General features: G+C 33.3%; 1 protein-coding gene across 1 annotated transcript; it reads left to right on the forward strand.

The window, feature by feature from the left end:
• Window positions 1–9835: 9835 nt before the first annotated feature.
• On the forward strand, window positions 9836–11656 carry LOC21394086 (transcription factor TCP20). Its single transcript, XM_010114094.2, has 2 exons — window positions 9836–11233; window positions 11386–11656. Exon 1 carries the CDS (start codon window positions 9900–9902, stop codon window positions 10902–10904), a length of 1005 nt encoding a protein of 334 aa, XP_010112396.1. The 5' UTR covers window positions 9836–9899; the 3' UTR covers window positions 10905–11233; window positions 11386–11656.
• The last annotated feature ends 11060 nt before the right edge of the window (window positions 11657–22716 follow it).

Raw genomic sequence — 22716 nt, forward strand, 5'->3', positions numbered from 1 at the left:
CAAATCTGGTTTGAGGTTGAGAAAGAGAGGATGGAGAAGAAGGTTTTTTTTTTTTTTTTTTGAATTTTGTAACTTAATCAAATTTTTATTTCTGGTTTGAGATTTTAATATATTCTTAAAAATTTATTAATATTTTTTTTTTTGAAGAACAACTTACAAATTTATTTCTTAAACTAAAAAGAATTTTTGTGTTTCTTAAGGATAATCAAATTTTTAGTGCTTGAAATATTTTAAAATAGTTATTATTAAGAAGAAATACATTACATTACTTTGTACCAACCAAACACAATAAAATAATTTTTCTGGGAATATGAAAAAAGATTCACATGTATAACCAAATGTGGTAATACATATTTCCTATGAATCATATTACCTTTTATTACTTTTCTAATAATATAATTCTTACTTATTACCGCATACCAAACGCCCCCTTATAATTACTACTGTATGCTTGCCTTGCCCTTTAATCTATAAGAACTTTACGCACGCGTCCCCTTTTGTATTCTAGCTAGCTATAAGTTCTTTCTTACGTTATATATGTACCCTTTTGTTTTTTTGTTTCTTCGTTTTTTTTTTTTTCTAATTCTTACTCCAGCTGGTATTTTATAATGAAAAGGGGTATATATGGAAATACGTATATATATATATATATATTTATTCTACTCTTTTTTTAACCAATATAGATTAATATATATTTCGTTTATACGGTTAGATATATCATATCCATCACATAATTCCTCTAAAGAGATTACGGGTCCGTTTAGTTCGTTGATTCAAATTTTTAATTTGAGTTGAGATATAATTTTATATGAGAACTTTTTACTGTAGTAAAAAAATAAAATGTGATTGTTTCTTAGAGCTTTTTACTGTAGCAAAACTCGAATCGGTAAAATGAACGGGACCTATAATCATGACCTAAAGGGCGGCGCGTCATGTTTCACGATCAGTTTTATTTAAAACACTATCATATTTTTAAAAAAAAATTAACACATACTAAGGGTTTTTTTGTTTTTTTTTTTCACGGACACTCTGTTAACTTTACGAGTTTGACAAATTAATTTCTTAATTTTTAATCTTGACAATTCATTCTTTTGAAATTTGTTATAATATTAGTCAAATTGATAAGAAAGTTAAAAATTTAGACGATTTCTTTAACGTGAACATTTAATGAGGATAATTCTGATTTTCTTGTATTGAATTGATCCCTGTATGAACATCACGAGTGAAAAAAAAAATTAAAATTTGAGGATTAATCGTTTGGGTTTTTTTAACATTTTTCACACATAATATGTATATGGGGACTAATTTGATGTAAAAGGGTTAGGATTAGCCTCATCAAATGTTCACGTACGAAAAGAAACCGTCTAAATTTTTAACCTTATTTTTTAATTTGACCAACATTTTAATGAATTTCAAAGTTTAAAGGGTGACTTGTTAAGATTAAAAGTTGAGGAACTAATTTATCAAACGTGTAAAGTTGAGGGGTGAACAATGATTCAAACTTTACGCTTTATATCTAATTGGATGTGGTATTATTGTTAGATTATGTGTCTAATTAGTTTGTAAATTCTTTGACAACATAAATCGTATTTATATACACGCGCTTTTTGTTAGAACCGGTTATGTGCTTTTATCGTGTTTTCTTATAAAATTGATTAAGGATTACCAAAGCAAAACACAAAAGCAGAGTAAATACCACACAACGATTAAACGTGGTTCAGTCAAACCGACCTACATCCACAGGGCCACGCCCAGACATCAAGCAATCCACTAATAGATACAAAGTTACAGACACCAATCGGACTTAACTAACCCAAGACTCCCTCTTGACTATCGACGCCGCTATGTCTAACACCCTAAGTGGCTAGCTTGGTGAGCACCACTCGTCTTCAAACGCCTTCTCCCGAAAGCTCACAAAATCTTCTCTCAAAGAACAAAATCGATGAACGCTATATCTCTTCAACTTGTGCACTCCGTACTTTATCAGAATTGCAGTCCATCATCTGATTCCTCGTGCAGCAACCTTTTATAAACTGATCTAATTCAAAATCAGAATCTGTAGTGACAGATAAGACAGTTATCAGTTTAAAATTCAAAACACGTAATCTGCTTCGCATATTCCAGTTTCAGTTTCCTTGACCCAGATTCTCAGCACTCCAATCTCTTTTTAGATGATATCTTGATCTTCAAAGCAAATTCATCATGAAATACGGTTTTGAATAAACCTTTTATTCAAACTAAAATAAAATCTTTAACAGATATTTGTTTCAATTTCAAATCCTGGTTTAAATCAAAATACCAACACAATCTTGATCTTTTCCATGAAATCCTCAGAGCCTTATCTTAATTCAAAACTGTGAAGCTGATTTCTTCTATTTGAACGAACCCAAAAGCTGATCTTCTTTTATTCGAATGAACCTAACAAATTCGAAAGACTAACTCCAGATTTTGTCAAAACGCACAGCATTACTTAAGGAACCAAACGACTCAAACAAAAGCTGTATGACATTTCTTGACACTTTCAAATTAAACAATCCAAACATGAAGCCCAACTAAGCCAACCAAAGCCCAAAACATAAAAAGAGAGTCAAAACGACCCACACGACTCAACAATCTCCCCCTTTGGCTTAGTTTGGTAAAGTTACACAACTATATCCAAGAGTACTCAAAGCAAACAAAGTGTTCAAGAAAATTACTAACTAATTGACCACGAAGAAACACATTATTCTCCCCTTAAGTTTGGCAAACAAAAAGCCAAAGTCTAAAATAAAACAGAAACTATTGGAATCAAAAATTACAAACTGAAGAACAGATCAAACCGGAGGATCAACAGCCGAGGAAGAGAGCACAGGCGATGAGGAAAGAAGTTGTGCCATTTGACTCCGCATATCACATTTTCTAACCCAAATTTTTCTTGTTTTTCTATCATTAGGTGGATAAAACTGCATTCCTCTGTTCAAGACATTTTGATACTTATAACACCAAGGTCTTATGTGTCCATGTATGTGGCAGTAATGATATATATGAACAAAATCCTTTTGCTTGCGTTTTGTAGCCACAGAATTTGTGACAGATTTCATACCTGACCGTACCTTAGTATTCTGCTCATGGCTGACATCTGACTTGTTTGTGGCCTTTACGAATGCCGATTTTGTACCATAACTCTCACAAGTGTAACCAAGACCAGTGTGATCGCTACTTGTGCTTTGTTGAGATAAGAGATGGTCCAGTTTAGTCGTTCCAGAGTTTAGCAACCTTAGGTTTCTTTGAGTTCACTCTAACTCCAGTCTTGTTTCTGCAAGATCCATTTTATTCTTGGCAGCTTCAGACTCGTATTTGGTCACTATCGCCTGAAGTTCTTCCTTTTCCTTGTTAAGGCTTTTAACCTGCTCTTCTAAGGAAATATTGACCTTGCAAACCACTGTCCACTTGGAATACATTTTTTCATATGCTTTATGGACCTCTTCAGTATCAATGTCTTCCTCCTCACTGTCTGTATCAGTATCAGATTCAAATTCTGCGGAAACATCCTTCATGCTTATTTCTGTACCTACAGATTCTGGTACAGATGCATCCTTGCTGGTGGTTCTTCTGTCTGAAAGGATTGTAGTCACATTGAATGCAACCAAATTACGGTTGTGCTCTTCATCCTTATATTGACTTGAATTGGAACTTTCATCATCACTCCATGTGGACTTCATGGCCTTATTCTTCTTTTTCTCAAGGTGTTTGCACACTCCGCTTGTATATGACCATATCCATCACACTCTCTGCATTGAATTCCTCTTCCCTTCTTATCTGAGTCAGTTTGTTTTGAACCCTGAGAATTAAATCTCTGCTTCCCAGTCTTAGAGCAATCTTTGAAATTTCCCTTCTATTTCATCTTCTTCAAAATCTTCTTGAAGTTTTTTGTGAGACGTGCCAGAGATTCTTCTAGTTCTCCTTCATCTTCAGATTCCTCTTTATTGCTCTGTGATTCTACTCCAGATCGAAAAGTCATTCCTTTCTCCTTCTTGTCCTTCTTAAATTTCAATTCGAAAGTACGAAGAGAACCCATGAGTTCATCAAGTTTCATTGAGTCAACATCCTTAGCCTCTTCTATAGCAGCAACCTTGTATGCAAACCTCTCAGGTAGTGATCTGAGAGTCTTTCTTACTAGTTTTGCATCCGAATTCTTCTCTCCAATAGCAAAAGATTCATTAGCAATGTCACACAATTTTGAATTAAAATTGGCAATGCACTCATCCTTATGCATTTTTAATTCTTCAAACCTGTTGGTAAGGATTTGAAGTTTAAATACCTTTATAGCAGCGGTGCCTTTATGAGCATTTTGAAGTATCTCCCACGACTCTTTGGCCGATTCACATGTAGAAATCAGTTTGAACTGATTCACATCTACAGCATTAAAAACAACATTGAGTGCTTTCGAGTTGTAATTCGCTAGGCGATCTTCATCTGTTGACCACGTCTCTTCTGGTTTCAAAGTGACATTGCCGCTGTTGTCTGTTGTTGTCGGATGCGTCCATCCTGTCAATATCGACCTCCAAGCTTGTTCATCAATAGCTTTAATGAAAGCTCTCATTTTGGCCTTCCAATATGAATAATTAGATTCATCCAAGAGTGGTGGCTTTGACACGGAACCTCCTTCATGCAGCGAATACATTGCTTCAGCCGAGCATCAACCGGTTATGCCAAGATCTCACAAACACAGTAGTTTGTGACCCGCTCTGATACCAATTGTTAGAATCGGTTATGTGCTTTTACCGTGTTTTCTTATAAAATTGATTAAGGATTACTAAAGCAAAACACAAAAGTAGAGTAAATTCCACACAACGATTAAACGTGGTTCAGTCAAACCGACCTACATCCACAGGGCCACCCCCAGACATCAAGCAATCCACTAATAGGTACAAAGTTACAGACACCAATCGGACTTAACCAACCCAAGACTCCCTCTTGACTATCGACGCCGCTGTGCCTAACACCCTAAGTGGCTAGCTTGGCGAGCACCACTCGTCTTCAAACGCCTTCTCCCGAAAGCTCACAAAATCTTCTCTCAAAGAACAAAATCGATGAATGCTATATCTCTTCAACTTGTGCACTCCGTACTTTATTAGAATTGCAGTCCATCATCTGATTCCTCGTGCAGCAACCTTTTATAAATTGATCTAATTTAAAATCAGAATCTGTAGTTACAGATAAGACAGTTATCAGTTTAAAATTCAAAACACGTAATCTACTTCGCATATTCCAGTTTTAGTTTCCTTGACCCAGATTCTCAGCACTCCAATCTCTTTTTAGATGATATCTTGATCTTCAAAACAAATTTATCATGAAATACGGTTTTGAATAAACCTTGTATTCAAACTAAAACAAAATCTTTAACAGATATTTGTTTCAATTTCAAATCCTGGTTTAAATCAAAATACCAACGCAATTTTGATCTTTTTCACGAAATCCTCAGAGTCTTATCTTAATTCAAAACTGTGAAGCTGATTTCTTCTATTTGAACGAACCCAAAAGCTGATCTTATTCTATTCGAACGAACCTAACAAATTCGAAAGACTAACTCTAGATTTTGTCAAAACGCACAACATTACTTAAGGAACTAAACGACTCAAACAAAATTTGTACGACATTTCTTGACACTTTCAAAATAAACAATCCAAACATGAAACCCAACTAAGCCAACCAAAGCCCAAAACATAAAAAGAGAGTCAAAACGACCCACACGACTCAACACTTTTGTTTTTGTTTTTGTTTTAATTACTATTCCACTGTGATATTCTAGGGTGGAAAAAGCGTATGGAAATGGCCTAGGATAAATAACCTCCAAGTTGGAAATCACGTTGGTTATGGTTATAAATATGTATATCTTATATGTAGAGGTCAAGAGGGCGCCATGTTTCAAGGCAGTATGTGTGGATTCTTGTGGGGTATATGTTGTAGCTATCGCTGGTTGATAATTATTATTAAATTAAGTCCATCAAGATCAATTATGAATCAGTACAAAACCACGAACACATACGACACATGCACCTATATATATCAGCAAATATTATTATTCATTCCCTTCCCTTGCTACTTGTTAGGATTCTTTGGTCTTTATACACATATTTTACGCATTAAAGAACAAAATGTATTTGATATTAAGACATGGAATATCGCTTTCATAGCAGAAGGGATCAGAATGTGTCATCTTTGTCATTGGAGAAGTTTAGGGGCTTTTTTTTTTTTTTAATTGAAGAGAAATTTAAGGGGTTTCCTAGCACTTTCTTTAGCTATTAAATTTATGTATCCACCCAAACTATTGAGTTTAATTATGTTCGACAAGTGTCCGTTTCTACTTCTCTCATTTGGATGTACAAATTGAGTGAATAATTGGATAATTAGATTCAGCAAAAATTGGATAATTATATTGCACTCAATTTCATAATTGAATTCTTATACTAAAAGTTTTTTTTTTTTTTTATAAAATTATGTAAAATTTTATTGGTTTCTTAGGCTTTCCTTTTATCCTTTTATATATCCGTCTTGAAGAGTACTACTATTCATAAGTAGTAATTTTCTGACCCCTACAATATTGATCTTTTCAATAGCAAAATATTTTTTCCCACTTGGGTATTATTTTTCCACACTAAATATTTACATTTTTTTTTTTTGTTAGAACCCTATATAATACTTATGTAACCTTAACCTGTGTAAGCAAGTTTACTTCTTTCCAATTTGGTGCTCTGATTTCCTTTTTTGGGAGTGGGAAAGTGAAGCTAACTAGCAAACTAACAAAAGGGGTTCTAATGGTACAAATCTAACACAACAATCCTAAGAGAGATCTTTGAGTCTTGACTATATGTATGGCCCATGAATCGTCAGAGAGAAACTCTTATTAAGGAAAACATCATGAGGACCAAAGGTCCCACTTAGATAGCATCTTTATCTCCAAACAGAAATGACGAAAAAAAAAATCTCAAAACCCCTCACCTCTCTTCTTTTTGTGCAACTGCAACATCCTTTCTGGTCTATAAAACTCTTTTTTTTTTTGAAAAAAAAAAAGAGTTTGTCTAATATAAAACAAATCTAAAAGATAGATTTTTTTTTTCGCCTAGAGTGGGTTAGAAGCAACCATTCATGACTGTACTTTTCTTTTAAATAATTGACACATAATCCTTAACTTATTTAATAGTTAGTCGCTTATTTTTTAATTTTGATAAAAGACTCTTCAACTTTATTAAACTGATGCAATTAAATTATTTCTGTCCAATTCCATCAATTTTTAGACGATTTTTTTCACGTGAGTTTCAAACATGTTTATTTTTTATTGAAAATATTAATTTTTCATTCATTTTACTGATTTAAATTTTTAATTTTAATTTTACTACAGTTAAAATTTCTCATAAAAAATCACATTAATTTTTTCTACTATAATAAAATATTCTTATATAAAATTATATTTTAACTCAAATTAAAAATTTAAATCAACAAATTAAATCTGACTTAAATAACCCTAGTAAAGGCTAAAGACCTAAAGATAAAGGAAAAAAAAATTAATATTTTTTATGTCAATCAAAACTCAGTAATTTTTACTCCATTTATTTTGAGAGTTCTATTATAATTCAAAACTATAATTTTTAATTTATTATAATATTTTTTTTTTATAAAAAATTTAAATTTTAAAAATGAGAATGATGAACTAAACTAAACGTCACCTTTATCGTTTCGCAGAACAAAAAATAATAACAAAAGTCCATGAGTGGAACAGAAGTCCAAATTCCATTGCTGGTGATTGCATCTGGGAGTCTTCATCGGAGTAAACATTAACAAAGGCCAATGTCTATCAAATACAGGCTAGAAATAGAAGTTGGAGCAACAAACTCAAAAGTTGAGTCTTTCTTAAGTTTCAAAAAGCTTTGCACGCAGAGAAAGTCTGTGTGTAATTGCAATCGCATTTATGGGATTGCAAATCGAGAGGAGAAGAAGCAAAAAAAGTTTTCATAATTTCCGCTGACATTAACCAAAATTTGTTGCTCCATCATCGCTTTCGTCGCTATTATTGCTTCTCCAGATCGTGAAAATAACTTTTGATCTTTATTCACAAACTCTTTAAAAATAAAATAAACAAACAATCTTTATTTTTGTTTTCCACAAAGTTTTGATCTACGCTCTGGGTTTTTTAATTCTTCTTTTTAGAATTTCCATTCCACGGCTCCGACGACGAGTGCTTCTGTTCGACCCATTCCTCCATGTCTCCATGGCCAAGATCGTCGTTGTCGCCACCAGAAACTTCTCCGTCCACCTGATCGTCGGCGACAACAGATTCGGCCTCGTCTACAAGATCTGATCGTACGCCAATCCGCCACGGGATCATCGCGAGCCAACCCCGCCCCGGCCTTCGCAGATCATCGCCGCCTCCACTGCATAGTCTTCCCCATTTCTCCCTGCTAGTTCTTCTCTCTCTATCTGATTTTTGTTTGGGTATGATTCTAGGGTTTTTTAAGAATTTTTTATTTCGATTGTTGGTAGGATTTCCGGCGCTCTCTCTCTTTCACGCTGGCTTTTTTCTTTTCTTTTTTTTTTTTTTGCCCTTTGTATTGACGATTTATTTAGTTTTAATTTTTTGTTAAAATATAATCATTGTTATTTTACCAACTTACCCTCTCATATTAGATTACATGTTTTACACATGACGCCTTCTGTTAAAAATTTGAGGGAAATGATTAAATTGCACTAATTTAATAAGATTGGGAAGTTTTTGTTAAAATTAAAAAAAAGACTAGGGTCTCGTTCACTTTGCAGATTCGAGTTGAGACGTGACATTTTTTGAAAACTTTTCACCATAACAGAAAATTTTGATGTGACATTTTCTGAGAGTTTTTTACTGTAGAAACCTAAAACTGAAAACTTGAATCGGTGAAATGAACGAGGCCTAAGTCTCGTTCAGTTCACCGATTTGAATTTTTAATTCAAATTAAGATGTGACTTTATGTGAGAGTTTTTAACTGTAACAAAAAAGTTAAATGTGACTTTTTATAAGAGTTTTTAACTGTAGTAAAATTGGAATTGAAAACTCGAATCGATAAAATGAGCGATGCCTAAACTATCAACTACTAAGGCCTCGTTCAGTTAGTCAATTTGAGTTTTCAATTCGAGTTGAGATGTGATATTTTCTGAGAGCTTTTCACTGTAACAAAAAAAGTTAGATGTGACATTTTTTGAGAGCTTTTTACTGTAAAAACCAAAAACTGAAAACTCAAATCGATCGGTGAAATGAATGAAACATAAATAAGTTAAGGATTATATGTATTAATTACCCTTTCTTTTTTATTGTGCTTACGAAGAAGGTGGTGAAAAAAAAAACAAAAAAACCTTGATAGTTAAAAGTGATGTTTAATTTATAAATTTTTAATTTTAATTTTTAAAATTTAAAATTTTTATAAAAAAATATTATAACGAATCAAAAATTATAAAAAACACTCAAAACAAATAGAGTAGAAGTGTTTGCCTTTCAGATCAAGCTCTCTTGGCTCTAGTCAAAACTCAAAAAAGAACCCGCCACTAACGATGTAAAAATGGGGTAACAACGATTTTTGACATTTGATCGGGAAGGAAAAAAAAAAAAAAACTAGATTTTTGACATGAATAGCTACATTACATTAGGATTTCAATATTTTATTATATTGTCCTTTTTTTTTTTTCAAACTTTGTCTTTCGCTCCTTGCCAAAAACAGTGAAATCTCATGAAAGTCTAAAAAGACATTTTTTTTTTTTTTTTTTTTTTTCAGGTCACCTTCTCTTCTTCAATCAAAGACGACTCTTTTCTTTTCTTTTTCTTTTCATCTTTTTTATTTTCCCTTTTCTTTTAAATAAAATTTTAAATTTTTTTTTATACCCTCTTATTCTTCATGGATCCCAAGGGCTCAAAGGAAGCATTATCACCACCACAACCAAAACCAAACTTCTTGACTCTCCCATCATCACCATCATCACCACCCCAACAACAACAACAACAAAACATGGGAGAAAACAAACCTGCGGAGATCAAAGACTTCCAGATAGTGATAGCGGAGAAAGAAGAGAGCAAAAAGCAGTTGGCTCCGAAGAGAAGCTCCAACAAGGACAGGCACACGAAGGTCGAAGGCAGGGGAAGGAGAATACGGATGCCGGCTTTATGCGCCGCCAGAATATTCCAGCTGACGAGGGAGTTGGGCCACAAGTCCGACGGGGAGACCATTCAGTGGCTGCTCCAGCAGGCGGAGCCGTCGATAATCGCCGCCACGGGGACGGGGACGATCCCGGCGTCGGCTCTGGCAGCCGCGGGAGCCTCTGTTTCGCAGCAGGGGAGCTCTGTTTCGGCTTCTCTGCAACATCAGAAAATCGAAGGGTGGGGGAATTTGGGGAGAGCAGCAGCAGCCGCAGCAGCCCATGTCGTGGGGGCCACAGGGATGTGGGGCCCACCGCAAGGGTTGGTCAGTAACAGTGGTGGGTATGGTGTTGGGATTGGTGGGGGGTTTCAGTCGTCATCATCATCAGGATCAATGGCAGGAGGATCAACGGGTGAGGAAGGAGGAGGAGGGAGTTCGAATTACTTGCAGAAGATTGGGTTTTCTGGGTTTGACTTGCCGGTGACGAACATGGGGATGGGTGGTCCTTCACCACACATGAGTTTTACATCAATTTTGGGTGGTGGGGCAAGCCAGCAGGCTCCTGGGTTGGAGCTTGGATTGTCACAAGATGGGTGTCATATTGGGGTTTTGAACACTCAGGCTCTGACCCAGATGTATCACCAGATGGGTAGGGTCCACCACCATCAGCACCATCACCACCAACAGCAGCAGCAGCAGCAGCAACAGCAGAATCCGAACCATCAAACTTCTGCTAAGGATGATTCTCAAGGCTCAGGACAGTGAGTGAATTAAAACTTAATAGAGTGGTGAATTATGGATCATGGATGAGATTGATACATTAGAAAGTGGGAAAATTTGGGGAGAAGCATGAGTCAAGAGCTGGGAGGCTGAGTATTGAAACTTTTTTTTTTTTTGTTTTGTTTTGTTTTTGTTTTTGTTTTTTTGTTTTTCCCTTGATGCTTCTTTTTGTATTGTATAATTGGATAGAGTATGAACAAAAGAAAAAAAAAAATGATACTTAAGAGAAAGAGAGAATTCAAAATAGGCACTGGGATTTGGTTTTGCCCCCACTTTCTTCTTTCTCCTCGCTTGGCTCATGTTTCCATATGCAGGTACTCAAATTCTTTTTTTTTTTTTTTTTTCCTCAATCGGTTTTGGCTTATTTTTTCTTTCTTTAGCTTGGTGTGAGTTTTGACAAGGAATTGAAACTCAAGGATCTTGCTTCTTTTTTCTTTTTTTTCTTTTTTTTTGGCTGTTTTGGCAGGTGGGAATGTGCAACCGCCATATAGCATCGGTTTGGGCTTTAACTTCTTTAAATTCAGAAGGTGTGTTGAGTATAGTGTAAGCCAATCTAATTTGATCTACTGAGGTCTTGAAGGAGGGATGATCAGTTTGTTTTTTGTGAATTTTTAAATGTAGAGTTATATATAGTCATACTTCTTCAATTTCTTATTAGATCTTCAATTGGTTATTTTTTATGTTATCGATATTCTTTATACAACTTTTAACGGAAGAGCACTTGCTATTCATCACCATTACTGATGCTGTACTTATCTAGGTAGCGGTTTCGATTTCGCGAGAGAATATCATCCTTCTTAACTGAATGGCAAGATTGCTTAATACACCTGACTTTGTGACTAGGATGCATTTACTTTCAGTTTTCGTGTCTATGCCTAACCTGTTCTCCAATTTCCTTTTCCAAAATGCACCTTTTTGGATCAAGATCATTTCTTTTTCATCTTTAAAAAAAGGAACTTCCTTTTTAAATGTCAATGAAATAGAACCTCATGGGTGAGGTACTTATTGTGTTCATTCTGATGTAGAAGTAGAAGTATAGATGATGAGGACTCTCATTATAGTCATTTTTCCAAATTGAAAGATTGGCTTTTTAAGCGGCAGTCATTCAAGAAAAATGTGACTGAGAGCTCTTTTACTCTAGCCATTTCTTTACTGTTTTGCTGATCAAAACTTGACCAAGAGCCCTTGATCTGGCCTTAGGACCGGTTTGTTTTATGGTTTCAAACGCACCTAGTTTTTGTTCAAAGAGTGTTTCTCTCACAATAAATTTGAATTTAAAAAGTTCTACTACAGTTTTTTTTCTCACAAAATTTGAACTCTAATTTAAACCACTCCTTTGAACCCATCTTCCAAATGGGCACTTTAGTTTCTGTGTATGCTGTGGGGTAATCAATAGTTACATGGTCTGTGACTTTTGGCTCCTCAGTTTCCATTTAGTTTTCAGTCCCTACATTGAATTATACTAGCCTAGGATCTTGTTTAGTATTTCAAATCACACGCTTTCAATTGACATTTTGTGGCCTAGGTTTATCTTTTTTGGCTTCCTTTCATTTTGAGGACACTAAGGCTCCGTTTAGTTGGGGGAAGAGTAGGAAGGATGAAGAGAGTTGGAGGGATGGAGAGTAATAAGGATGGAGAGGATTATAGTAATTCTTCATATTATTTGGTAGGATGAAAGGAGAGTTGAAATGATGGATAATAATTATTATTTGTGAAATTATTAAATTGTCCATTTAAATTATTTGTTAATAATTTATTTAGAGGGTAAAATAGTCTTTCAAAACTTAAAAATTGTGCATTGCTTGAATCCTTCCATCTAATTTGATGGGCCATGAGAGAGACCACATCCCTCTACCTCTCCTCTCCCTCCAACCAAACAATAGATTGGGGCTCTCCCTCCACCCTTCTCCCTCCCCTCATCCATCCCTCATACCAAATATACTCTTAATGACTAACTTCTTCAAAACTGTTTGAAGCTGGAAAAGAAGCTTTTCCTCAAAGTTTTAAGTCCTTTTTTGTTCAAGTATAGTTAGGACTCCGCATATCCTACTCCAGAAATTTTTAGATTGTCAAATATCGGTAATTTTGAAAAACCTTTGTACATAGCAGCACTTATTAGTAGTAGAATGTATACAAATTGAAATTGTCCATGAGTTTCTAGTGGAAGTAACTTTCTTATATGCTTGCTAGTTTGGAGTGCCTTGGTAAATTGTATGATGTCATCGTAACTGTTTGTCAAAGATATTAGATTGTCATCGCCTTGGAATCCGGTGTTTGGTCTTAATGTATCATTGAGCGTGTTTATATCGCCCTTTTGCCGGAACTTTTCCCTATATATGACTTTCAGGAAGTGTTAGGAATCATATTTTCGAAGCAGCTTATAGCAGCAAAAATGTGATTTAACTTAACTGATCAACAATAAAGATATTAAAGTTTTTAAAATCTTATTAAAACTTTGACACAAGTTTCAAATTCTTCTCAGCATATCTTTCGAATTAGGTGATTTTTACTGGATCCTTGTTCAGAGGATCACTATTCAATACTTTTATGAGAGAGACACCCAAATACTCCTAAGTTGCTTTTAGAAAGTCATGCGAAACAGGCCTTTATTCATATCTTCCTATTTCTTTTGCCTCCATTTTGTTTATTATTATTGGCAGAAAGATCTGGTCAGAACATATGAGGATATTAAGATAGGACCATCAGATTGTAGCCATTCAAAGACACCTGTCAGGTATAAATCATTATCAGCTTTAAATCCTCTAACCATATCACAAAAAAATCTGAGCGTGAGAAGAAAAAGATATCTAACTTGAGAATCTAAAAGAAAAAAGGAAGGAAATAGGAGATGTTTTTTATAGACAAAGCCCATCTTTGTTTTCTTCTGATGCTTGGCATATTTGTTACTTTGGAGAGTACTTTTGCTTTTTTCTTTTGAAATTGACGCTTACCTTAAAGCTTTGAACTTTGCTTAACCTTGTTTTTATTTTTATTGTTGTACTCTCTTTTGTTGTCGGCAAGGAAATTTCTGTATGCCCATTCAATTTACGGCAGTCTCCGTGGTTCTCTGGCCCATCGCCCTAACTTCCGTGAGAATATGAACATCAAAAGAAGATTCCCAAAGTACCAATTATCAAGTATTTTGTCCTTCATTTTCTGAACAACTTAAAGCATTTTTTGCTCATCCTAGTTTTCCATTCAAGAGAATCCAATGATAAGAGTAAAAAGAAATACCTTACGGATTTGCGTAGCTCTAAACGGGTAGATCTTCATTAAGTTGTGTTAATTTTATACCTTTTTTGTTTCTCCTTACGTGAAAGCTAATAGTCCATAATCATATTAGTCAAAAGAAGAATCATTTTACATGTGTTCATGCACCCCACAGAAGAACAATTTGAAAACAACTCACTTGCAGCCAAGACTAACAGAATACTGCTGTTGGGCTCTTTATATGTGCATCAAGTTAAGCAAATGGATTTCTCTGCAAAGCTTGCAAAATGAACTTTAAATTTTGTGATCTTTGTTGAGAGAATTCTCGGATAAGGTATGAAATATATTTGTGTATATATACCCTATTTGTTAAATCTAAGTTTTTAATTGTTAAATTTTCATCAAGTTGTGCTAAATTAATATACTTTTCTAACTCAGATACGATCTTGCAATCTTATCTTATTTTTTTATTAATTTTCTTGTCAACATGTCATAAAATTCTCATTTTGCGGCAACGCAAACACGTGTTCTTCTTATTTTCCATCCTCTCAAGTCGATATATGGCCATCTTTTTCATTTAGGTTTGTCTTGCCACCAAAGCTGAAGGACTATTCCAACCATCCCCACTTTAACCCGACGTTGACTTGAATTGTCTGGTTTGCTATTATTCCATATGTTTCTTTTTTTTTTTCCTCCCTTTGTGTCAATAATGGTTGGCAGTCTCCAACCTTTGTGTTAACTTTCACTTGTGATGTGCTTCGTTTTCACATGCAATAATATGGCTTGCAATCTTAGTCGTTTAAAACATGCAAATAGATTTATCATCTAAATTATCCACAATATAAACTATTAGTACTAATGCTCTGGGCTTCATTGAAAAAAAAAAAAAAAAAAAAAAAATCATGGACTAGGCAATTTGGTTTTACTCTAGTTAGGTGGGGACCAAACCCGTGCGTATGGTCATACCCTACTAGTACTGTCATTTTCTTTGGCTCCTCAGAAATTAATTCCAATAAGTCAGTAACTCTAAAAATAGAAAAAAAATAAAAATCTGACCATGTATAGTTCGATCACCAATAAGTGAGATTGAGTCGGTAACTCGGGGTCAACATTCATTGTTGACTAGATGTCGAGATTATCCATAAGCTGCAAAGCGTAAATTCATCAATTCATAGATCAATCACGTACAAAATTTGACACGTATTTAAATTTGAAAGTAGAATTCTGAGCTTATGTAAAATTTAAGGTTTAAAATAATTGAGTAGACGTTTAGTTGATAGATTTAGAATCATGATTTAAAATTATTCTCAATTTACGTATTTTTTTTAAAAAAAAAAATACTGTAACGAGCTACGAATTATGATATCAATCTACCAATTAAACGCACTCTAAGTATAAAAAAGAAGAAGATAAGATGGCGTGGAAAGGTGCTGCAAGTTTCAGAAGTAGTTATTTCATCACGAGAACATAGTGTTGAACACATGCATGCATCCATACATGTGCATCTAAATTTTATGAGATTTATTTTTTATATTTATCTCTAATTTTAAATCATGATTCATAATTTTTTATATTATTTTCTTTCATAAAAAATATAAATAAAATAAATATAATTCTGAATTATAATTCTAAATATATAAATTAAATCTCCCAGATGCTAATCATAAACGGAAAAAAATGAGGATTAAAAAGAAATTCAAATGCAAGGATACACGCGAAAAAAGAAAAGTCATGCACATCATGAAAAAGCGTTTTGTTTCGTACTCTAATCAAGAAAATCCAATATCCAATCCAGTGTCATTCCATGAATCTTTCCTTGTACGTTTTCTTTGTCTTGAATCTTTCCTTTACTTTTTTTTTTTTTTTTTTTTCGTGGGGGAAAAAACAGTAAGTGAGAAACCCTTTTGAAAGCAAGAGGAAGTTCATCGTTCAAGTAGGCTCCGTTCACTTTACTATTCGAGTTTAAAATTTGAGTTTTATTATAGTAAAAAGTTTTCAGAAACAGTCACATCTAACTTTTTTACTACAGTAAAAAGCTCTCACATAAAATCACATCTCAACTCAAATTACAAACTCGAATCAGCGAAGTGAACGGGCCTTTAAACTTCAACAGATGTTCGTCATAAAATGGTGTATTTCTCAATCTATTTCCAAGAAATTTTGTTTTGTGTAGTCCCCTATAATATTATATTTATAAGATTAAGTTTTGTAAATTACCTCTTGAACCTTTAGCATTAGAAAAATGCTAGGGTCACTCTTTACCTTCACAGTTTGATATTTAAAATTTCACTAACATGATATATTATTATTTAAATAAAAAATATGTGTCAAATTTCACTAACATGATATATTATTATTTAAACAGAAAATGTAATAATGGAGTCCATATGTGAAATAATGAATGTAGTGTGACAAAAAAAATTGATACTAACATTTCTCTTAGCATTATAACAATGTGCCTTTCGAACTTCTACTTTTATAATTCATTCCTCTTATATTTTAAAATTACAACACAAATTTCCCCTCAGAGAAAGACTTATGATTCTTTGTTTTTAGGAAGAGTTACGATTTTTTTTTATAGATTTCTTTTTAATTACATAGTCTGATATAGAACATGAAGGACGTTTTGTTTAGAGTAATTATCTTCAATGCTGCTTTTTGTCGTGACTGTCCCTGGTAGATCCAAGATCAACGAAGCCCATTCATTCAAGAAATGGACAGGCCCAAGTTGGCTGTTTTGTTTGGAAGCCCAAATTCCACTTGTTTATGACAAGCTTATCTTAGAGAGGCAGTAAATCTTCCAACTAATTTGACTACTCGTATTAAGGTATCTTACGTCATAATTAGTGTAGGATGATGACAACATTATTTTGAATAGTGTTGGCCACAGTTACATTGCAGTTGAGTCTGTTGACACACAATCCGAATCTTAAAATTGTTTTTAAAAATTCAAAGGAAAATTCATTTACGCATGCAAAAATCAGATGAACAGTGGTGATTTTTTTTTTTTTCCAAAGTTATTTGTCGTTGAGTGCGAACACAATAATTATTATTTTTTAGGTACAACTAAAAAAAATTTACGTATGAAAACAAATACAACGATGATTTCACCGGAGAACATACTAGAAATATATGCAGCTCCATCCTTACCTAAGACAGACAAAATGTGGTTTTGTAGGTGTAGACAGTGCATCAAAAAGGATGATCGTCATGGATATTTTCTGAGACTCACAAATAGAGATTCAAGTGTAAGAGTAGTTATAAACAAGTAACAATATTAGAAAATTTTAATTTTATCACCGGTACATATACGAAAGCATATTAAACAAGTAACATATACGAATGATAAATTTAATGATATGGATAGCTGGGGTGAAGAGTCAGCAATCACAATCAATAGTAGTGCTCAATAAAAATTAGTGTTTAGTCGTTGATTCGTGTTGAGACGTGACTTTATGTGAGATTTTTTTACTGTAGCAAAACGTTAGATGTGATTGTTTCTGAGAGCTTTTTACTGTAGTAAAACTCGAATCGGTGAAATGAATAAGATCAAAGAAGTTTTCTTCTAGTTTGAACGCAATTTTATTAGTGGAGTTGGTTGTTTGCCTATAGCATAGTCAAAAAGGCAAATAGTTTGGGCGTGTGTGTGAGCTAGCTAGAATCCACCGTCCAAGGCCTCTCAAGTCTCAACTCAAATTTCCAACCAAAAGAGACTTTATTGGAGCAGGCAAATATGCAACCTCCGCTCATCCATAGTTGACCACCAATGAGTAACTTGGTATCCTAGGAGATCACCAAATGAAATCAGCCACAAACTTCACCTCACCACTTTTCCAACTTTCAAGTTTCAATCAACACACAAAGTACGCACCTTCACTATATATGGAACTCATTATGTTTAGCTAGAGTACAACCAATAGTTTTAATCTACATTTCCCCAAGAAAATATATATTTGCAGTAACAATATGACATTATTTTTGTACTCTAATTGTTAACTTTGTGTGACTAGCAAGGGTGGTTATATTCAGTCCCTCCCTGAAAAGACCCTTTTATGGTTATGTTCATGAATCCAATTTTGGTTTATATCGTTAATTAGGTAAGAATAATTCTTAATAACATCTTGTCGTACGAGCTTGGGTACAATTATAAGTAAGCTATATATATATATATGTGTGTGTGTATGTATATATATAGCAAGCGAGTCAAGCCATCATATTAATAGGAATGACCCACCATTTGGAAGAACTCGAATTGTCGTCCAAATCAGAAAATTAAAAGAATGGTTTTTCCCACCCAACTAGACAACAATACTTTTGAGTAGCAATGCTTATCCACTAGAGAAGTCTCAGTTTCTAATCTAAGACTTCTTTGAGCCCAACTAAATGCTAATCAATTTCATTCCATTGGTTAGCTATACTTTTGGTCCATTTATAGTTGACAGCCATCCTTAACTTCACTTCAATTATTGGGTGGTCTCCTTTCGAAAAACGCTAATATGATTGATCCCTTATAGTAACAAACTATTGTGCTAAATTGACATTTATCCTTATGCGTTTCACTCTACACCTAATGATGATTAGTAAAATATATATCCAAACAGGCTTTTGAAGGTTTATAACGCCATATTCATAATTGTAAATGAGGATAAAAAATACATACACGAATGTGTGTCAGGATAAAGAAGAATAAATAAATTTAAAAATATTTAATGAAAATCTATCACTACAATAATAGTCTACTATCATTGGATTTTTTTTTTAATTACAAAATTACCCAACAAAGAATTCCTCAATTTCAATAATTAAGCAATGATGTTTTGCTTTATGAGTAGAATAAGTTCTTTATGGTTTGGTTGAATTTTATCAATCTGATCTACGAATATTTATAATAAGCAATAATATACTGCACGGTGCAAAAATATTCTCATTCGTAAATCAAATGTTAAAACTTAAATCAAATTGCAAAAGAAAACCTTTTCTTTTAGAATTTTCTTGTTTGTTTTGTGGTCTTTGTTATTTTTTCCATCAATTGATGGAACGTTATAGAATGTGACTTTAATTGGAGACTTCCTATCTCTTAGTCAATACTCAATATGTACATGTACCTATAGATTTATATGCAGTACATTCTGTCTGACCCAAATAGCTGATCAAGCTTGAATGATCTTTTCTAGTAAAACAAAAATACTTACATGATGCGTCTAATTAGAAAAGGTACATATAAAAAGTACATTGTTTAAAATATCTTGTCAAGATAAATCCCTCTTTGATTAGCAAAAAAAAAAAGATAAATCTATTCATGCATCACTGTACGGATAAAACTCCAAAGTGATATGTAATGCATAATTAATATAATTGTTCTTCATGAAATCAAAATATTAATCAATTTAATTGCCTAGGAGAAGGACAATAATTGATTAATACCACAACACCACGTATAAAGAGTTTTATTTAGAGGATGTTTGGTAGAGGGATTCGTTTCCTGATTCAAATCATGATTCATGGTTTGTTACAGTATTTTCTCTCACAAAAAATACACGTAAATAAAAAATGATTCGAATCACATGGTTTGAATCCTCCAACCAAACGTCCTCTTAGATTAAAATTTCTCATCTAATTTTTAACCATTTAAATAGTGTCCAACCAATCACGACATCACGTGATATGTCATTCAATAGACTTCATCGATAAAACCCAAAAAAAAAACAAAAAGTCAGGTTATGAAGTATTTCAAATTTTAAACAAGGCAGTATAGTTTAGTTGGTTAAATATTATTTTGAATATCAAATTAAACGTAGAATATAACTCCGTTGTGGTTATTAATAGAAGACGACTTGTACACACCTACAATTATTCTTTCAATAAATCCATTAACTCTTGGATTCCAATTCTCATTCCATATCCCAAATCAGCAGCACTTTTAATACCATTTATGCAAATTGATTTTTGAGTGGATCATAATCTGCTCCAAATAACGCGTGCGATCTAAAGAAAAGTCATAATTGAGAATATAAAATATCCAACGAAAAGTGAACCAAAGATATCACACTTATGCCTAACTCATATACACCCTTAGTTCGGCCTAGAACAATAGACATGGACTTTGCGGCGTGGGGCCTACACTTTTTCACCCCTGGCCCACCACTATACAAGTGTGCAAATGATACGTGTATCCATACACTTAATGGGCCCCACTTGGGCGGGTATTTTCCTAGTTCCTCCCTTCCGATTATCATCATCGATTCATCATCTCCCCAAAAAGTTGCCCTTTACTTGCTTTTATTTCCCACCAAAAAATTCGAACCTTTTTTTATTTTATTTTTAAGGATCGGAACTTTCCTTTTTTGTCTGTTCGGATTTTCATCGGGATTATTACAATATGATCACAAAAAAGGAAACAGCTGGATTATGCTTCTTTAATGTAGCAGCCACGTGGCAAGATTTAGCGTTCAGCTATAAAAAGATGTTATGTGGTTACTCCACGTAGCCATTTGATGTTGAATAATTGTTCACAATGTAAATGGAATAAGGCTAAGGATTCTAATTTTTATCTCAATTATTTTTAATCTTTATGTTAAAAAATATCTCAACTGACATAATATGTCATGTCAACTGTCAAGCTGTATTTTACGCGATGTCACGTTGTTTTCACGTTATAATAATATTTTTGTATATAATGTGGGAGTTTTTTTTATAATATAAAAGATAAAACATAAGTGATTTTTTATTTTTAACGGTAAAATTTATTTATTTTGTATAATTTTTAAATTTAATGTGATTTTAATTAGATTTAACACTTAAAAATTAAACTCTACCAATAAAAAGACTTATTAGAAAAACTTCCATATAATGTTATCGAAATATATTTTTTTGTATAGTTCTACAATCTCCAAATATCATAAGGAAAATTTTTGTCCCTAAAAAAAGTTTTTTTCCCTTTTCTTTTCAAGTCCTAAATTTTTTTTTAAATGAAAAATTGAACAATCTAAAATTAAATAGTGTCAATATAGTATGATCCATATGACTAATGTATATGTGAAAGTACATCCAGATATTGTAGTGTGGGAAACTCCACGTTCATGGCTTCTTTGTCACTCTTGTAGTTATCTTCCATAACTGTAATCCAACAGATAAGATATATGTGTAGTTTTAGGATATCTGTTACTATTTTTAATGTGTCACTTTTTGTTTTTATATACAATCAAACAAAACGTAATTCCATTTCATGACCCTGACCCACTTTTGCTTGGAAATGGACTGAAGTAACGCAGTTTGATTTCTTTATCTGTCGGTCCTAATTTTGCCTATTTCCTATTTTTTTTGTACTAATTACTTGCTGAAGCCTGTAATACAGTTATTTTCAGTTATATTTCCTTTGAGAAAAGGGATGTGAGGTTCCGGCTGTCTGTTGAAATTGAACATCTTATTTTATTCACTTATTCATCTATTCATTTACTCGTTCATTTATATATTCATTTACTTTTAAGTCATTTCAAATTATATCCTACTGGGCCTTTCGCTCACGTTTTATGTTTTAAATGTGTTAAACCCCTCACAGGAGATTCTAGGAGCGGTGCACAGTAGCTAGATAATTGCTACAGAGTAGTTGAGTTGTGCTACTACGGATCGATCAAGTGAGGATTGTATTCTTCCTCTGACATAAAAGTGTACGTAATCGAGAATTCTGTAAACTCATGTAATATTTGGATTAACTAGACTGTGGTTGATGTCTGTTGTAATGATTATTTACATGTGCATGTATGTACGATACTGTATGTCCTGTGGGGTGGAGCCCTGTGTTGTCAGAGGCTCAGGATTCTGTAATTTATGTTATATTTTAATGGAGTTAAGTGGGGCTCGTCTGGGAATATGCTTTATTAACCCCTAATTGAGCTCCACGTCACCCATCCCGTTTGGGGGGAGGGGCGTGACAGTATGTGAGAGATAAATATTATAGTAAAAAAGTTTAATTTAAATTTTTAATAAAATTTAAATTGTGACTTATTTATGAAAAAAAACAAAGAGGTTGTTCTTTTGCAATGAAACTCAGAAAAAGTTTGAACTCGAGTTACAATTTTATTTAAGTTCGTGTTTTTTTATAAAATTTGAGTTTGAACTCAAGTTTAAACTCGAGTTTGGAGCTGAATTTGAGTTCAAATTTCTCATTCAACTCGAGTTCATAAACTCGAACTTAAGTTAATGAACAATATTTTTTTTATTCTTAAAAATGCCATAACTTTTTCATTTTAATTCTAATTGAGATGATTTTTTTTCTATGCATTCACAACGAAAAGAAGAATAAAATTTCACCATATATCCCTATTAAAATTTTTTATTACTATTGAGTTTTTATTAAAATATTATATATATAAATACAAATTTAAGTTTTTATCCACCAAAACACAAATTCAAAAAAAGATTCTCAATTCAAATCATAACTCAAATATGCACATCTAAACGGCCCGTTCACTTCGCTGATTCGAGTTTAGAATTTGAGTTTTTATACAGTAAAAAGCTCTCACAAACAATCACATCTAACTTTTTTGCTACAGTAAAAAGCTCTCACATAAAGTCACATCTTAACTCG

This window comes from Morus notabilis, unplaced genomic scaffold (genome assembly GCF_000414095.1).
Source record: "Morus notabilis unplaced genomic scaffold, ASM41409v2 Scaffold784, whole genome shotgun sequence".
NCBI classification, from domain to species: Eukaryota; Viridiplantae; Streptophyta; class Magnoliopsida; order Rosales; family Moraceae; genus Morus; species Morus notabilis.

What these genes read in the sequence shown, in the direction of transcription:
- LOC21394086 (XM_010114094.2), top strand. Translation starts at nt 9,900, where the DNA reads ATGGATCCCAAGGGCTCAAAGGAAGCATTATCACCACCACAACCAAAA.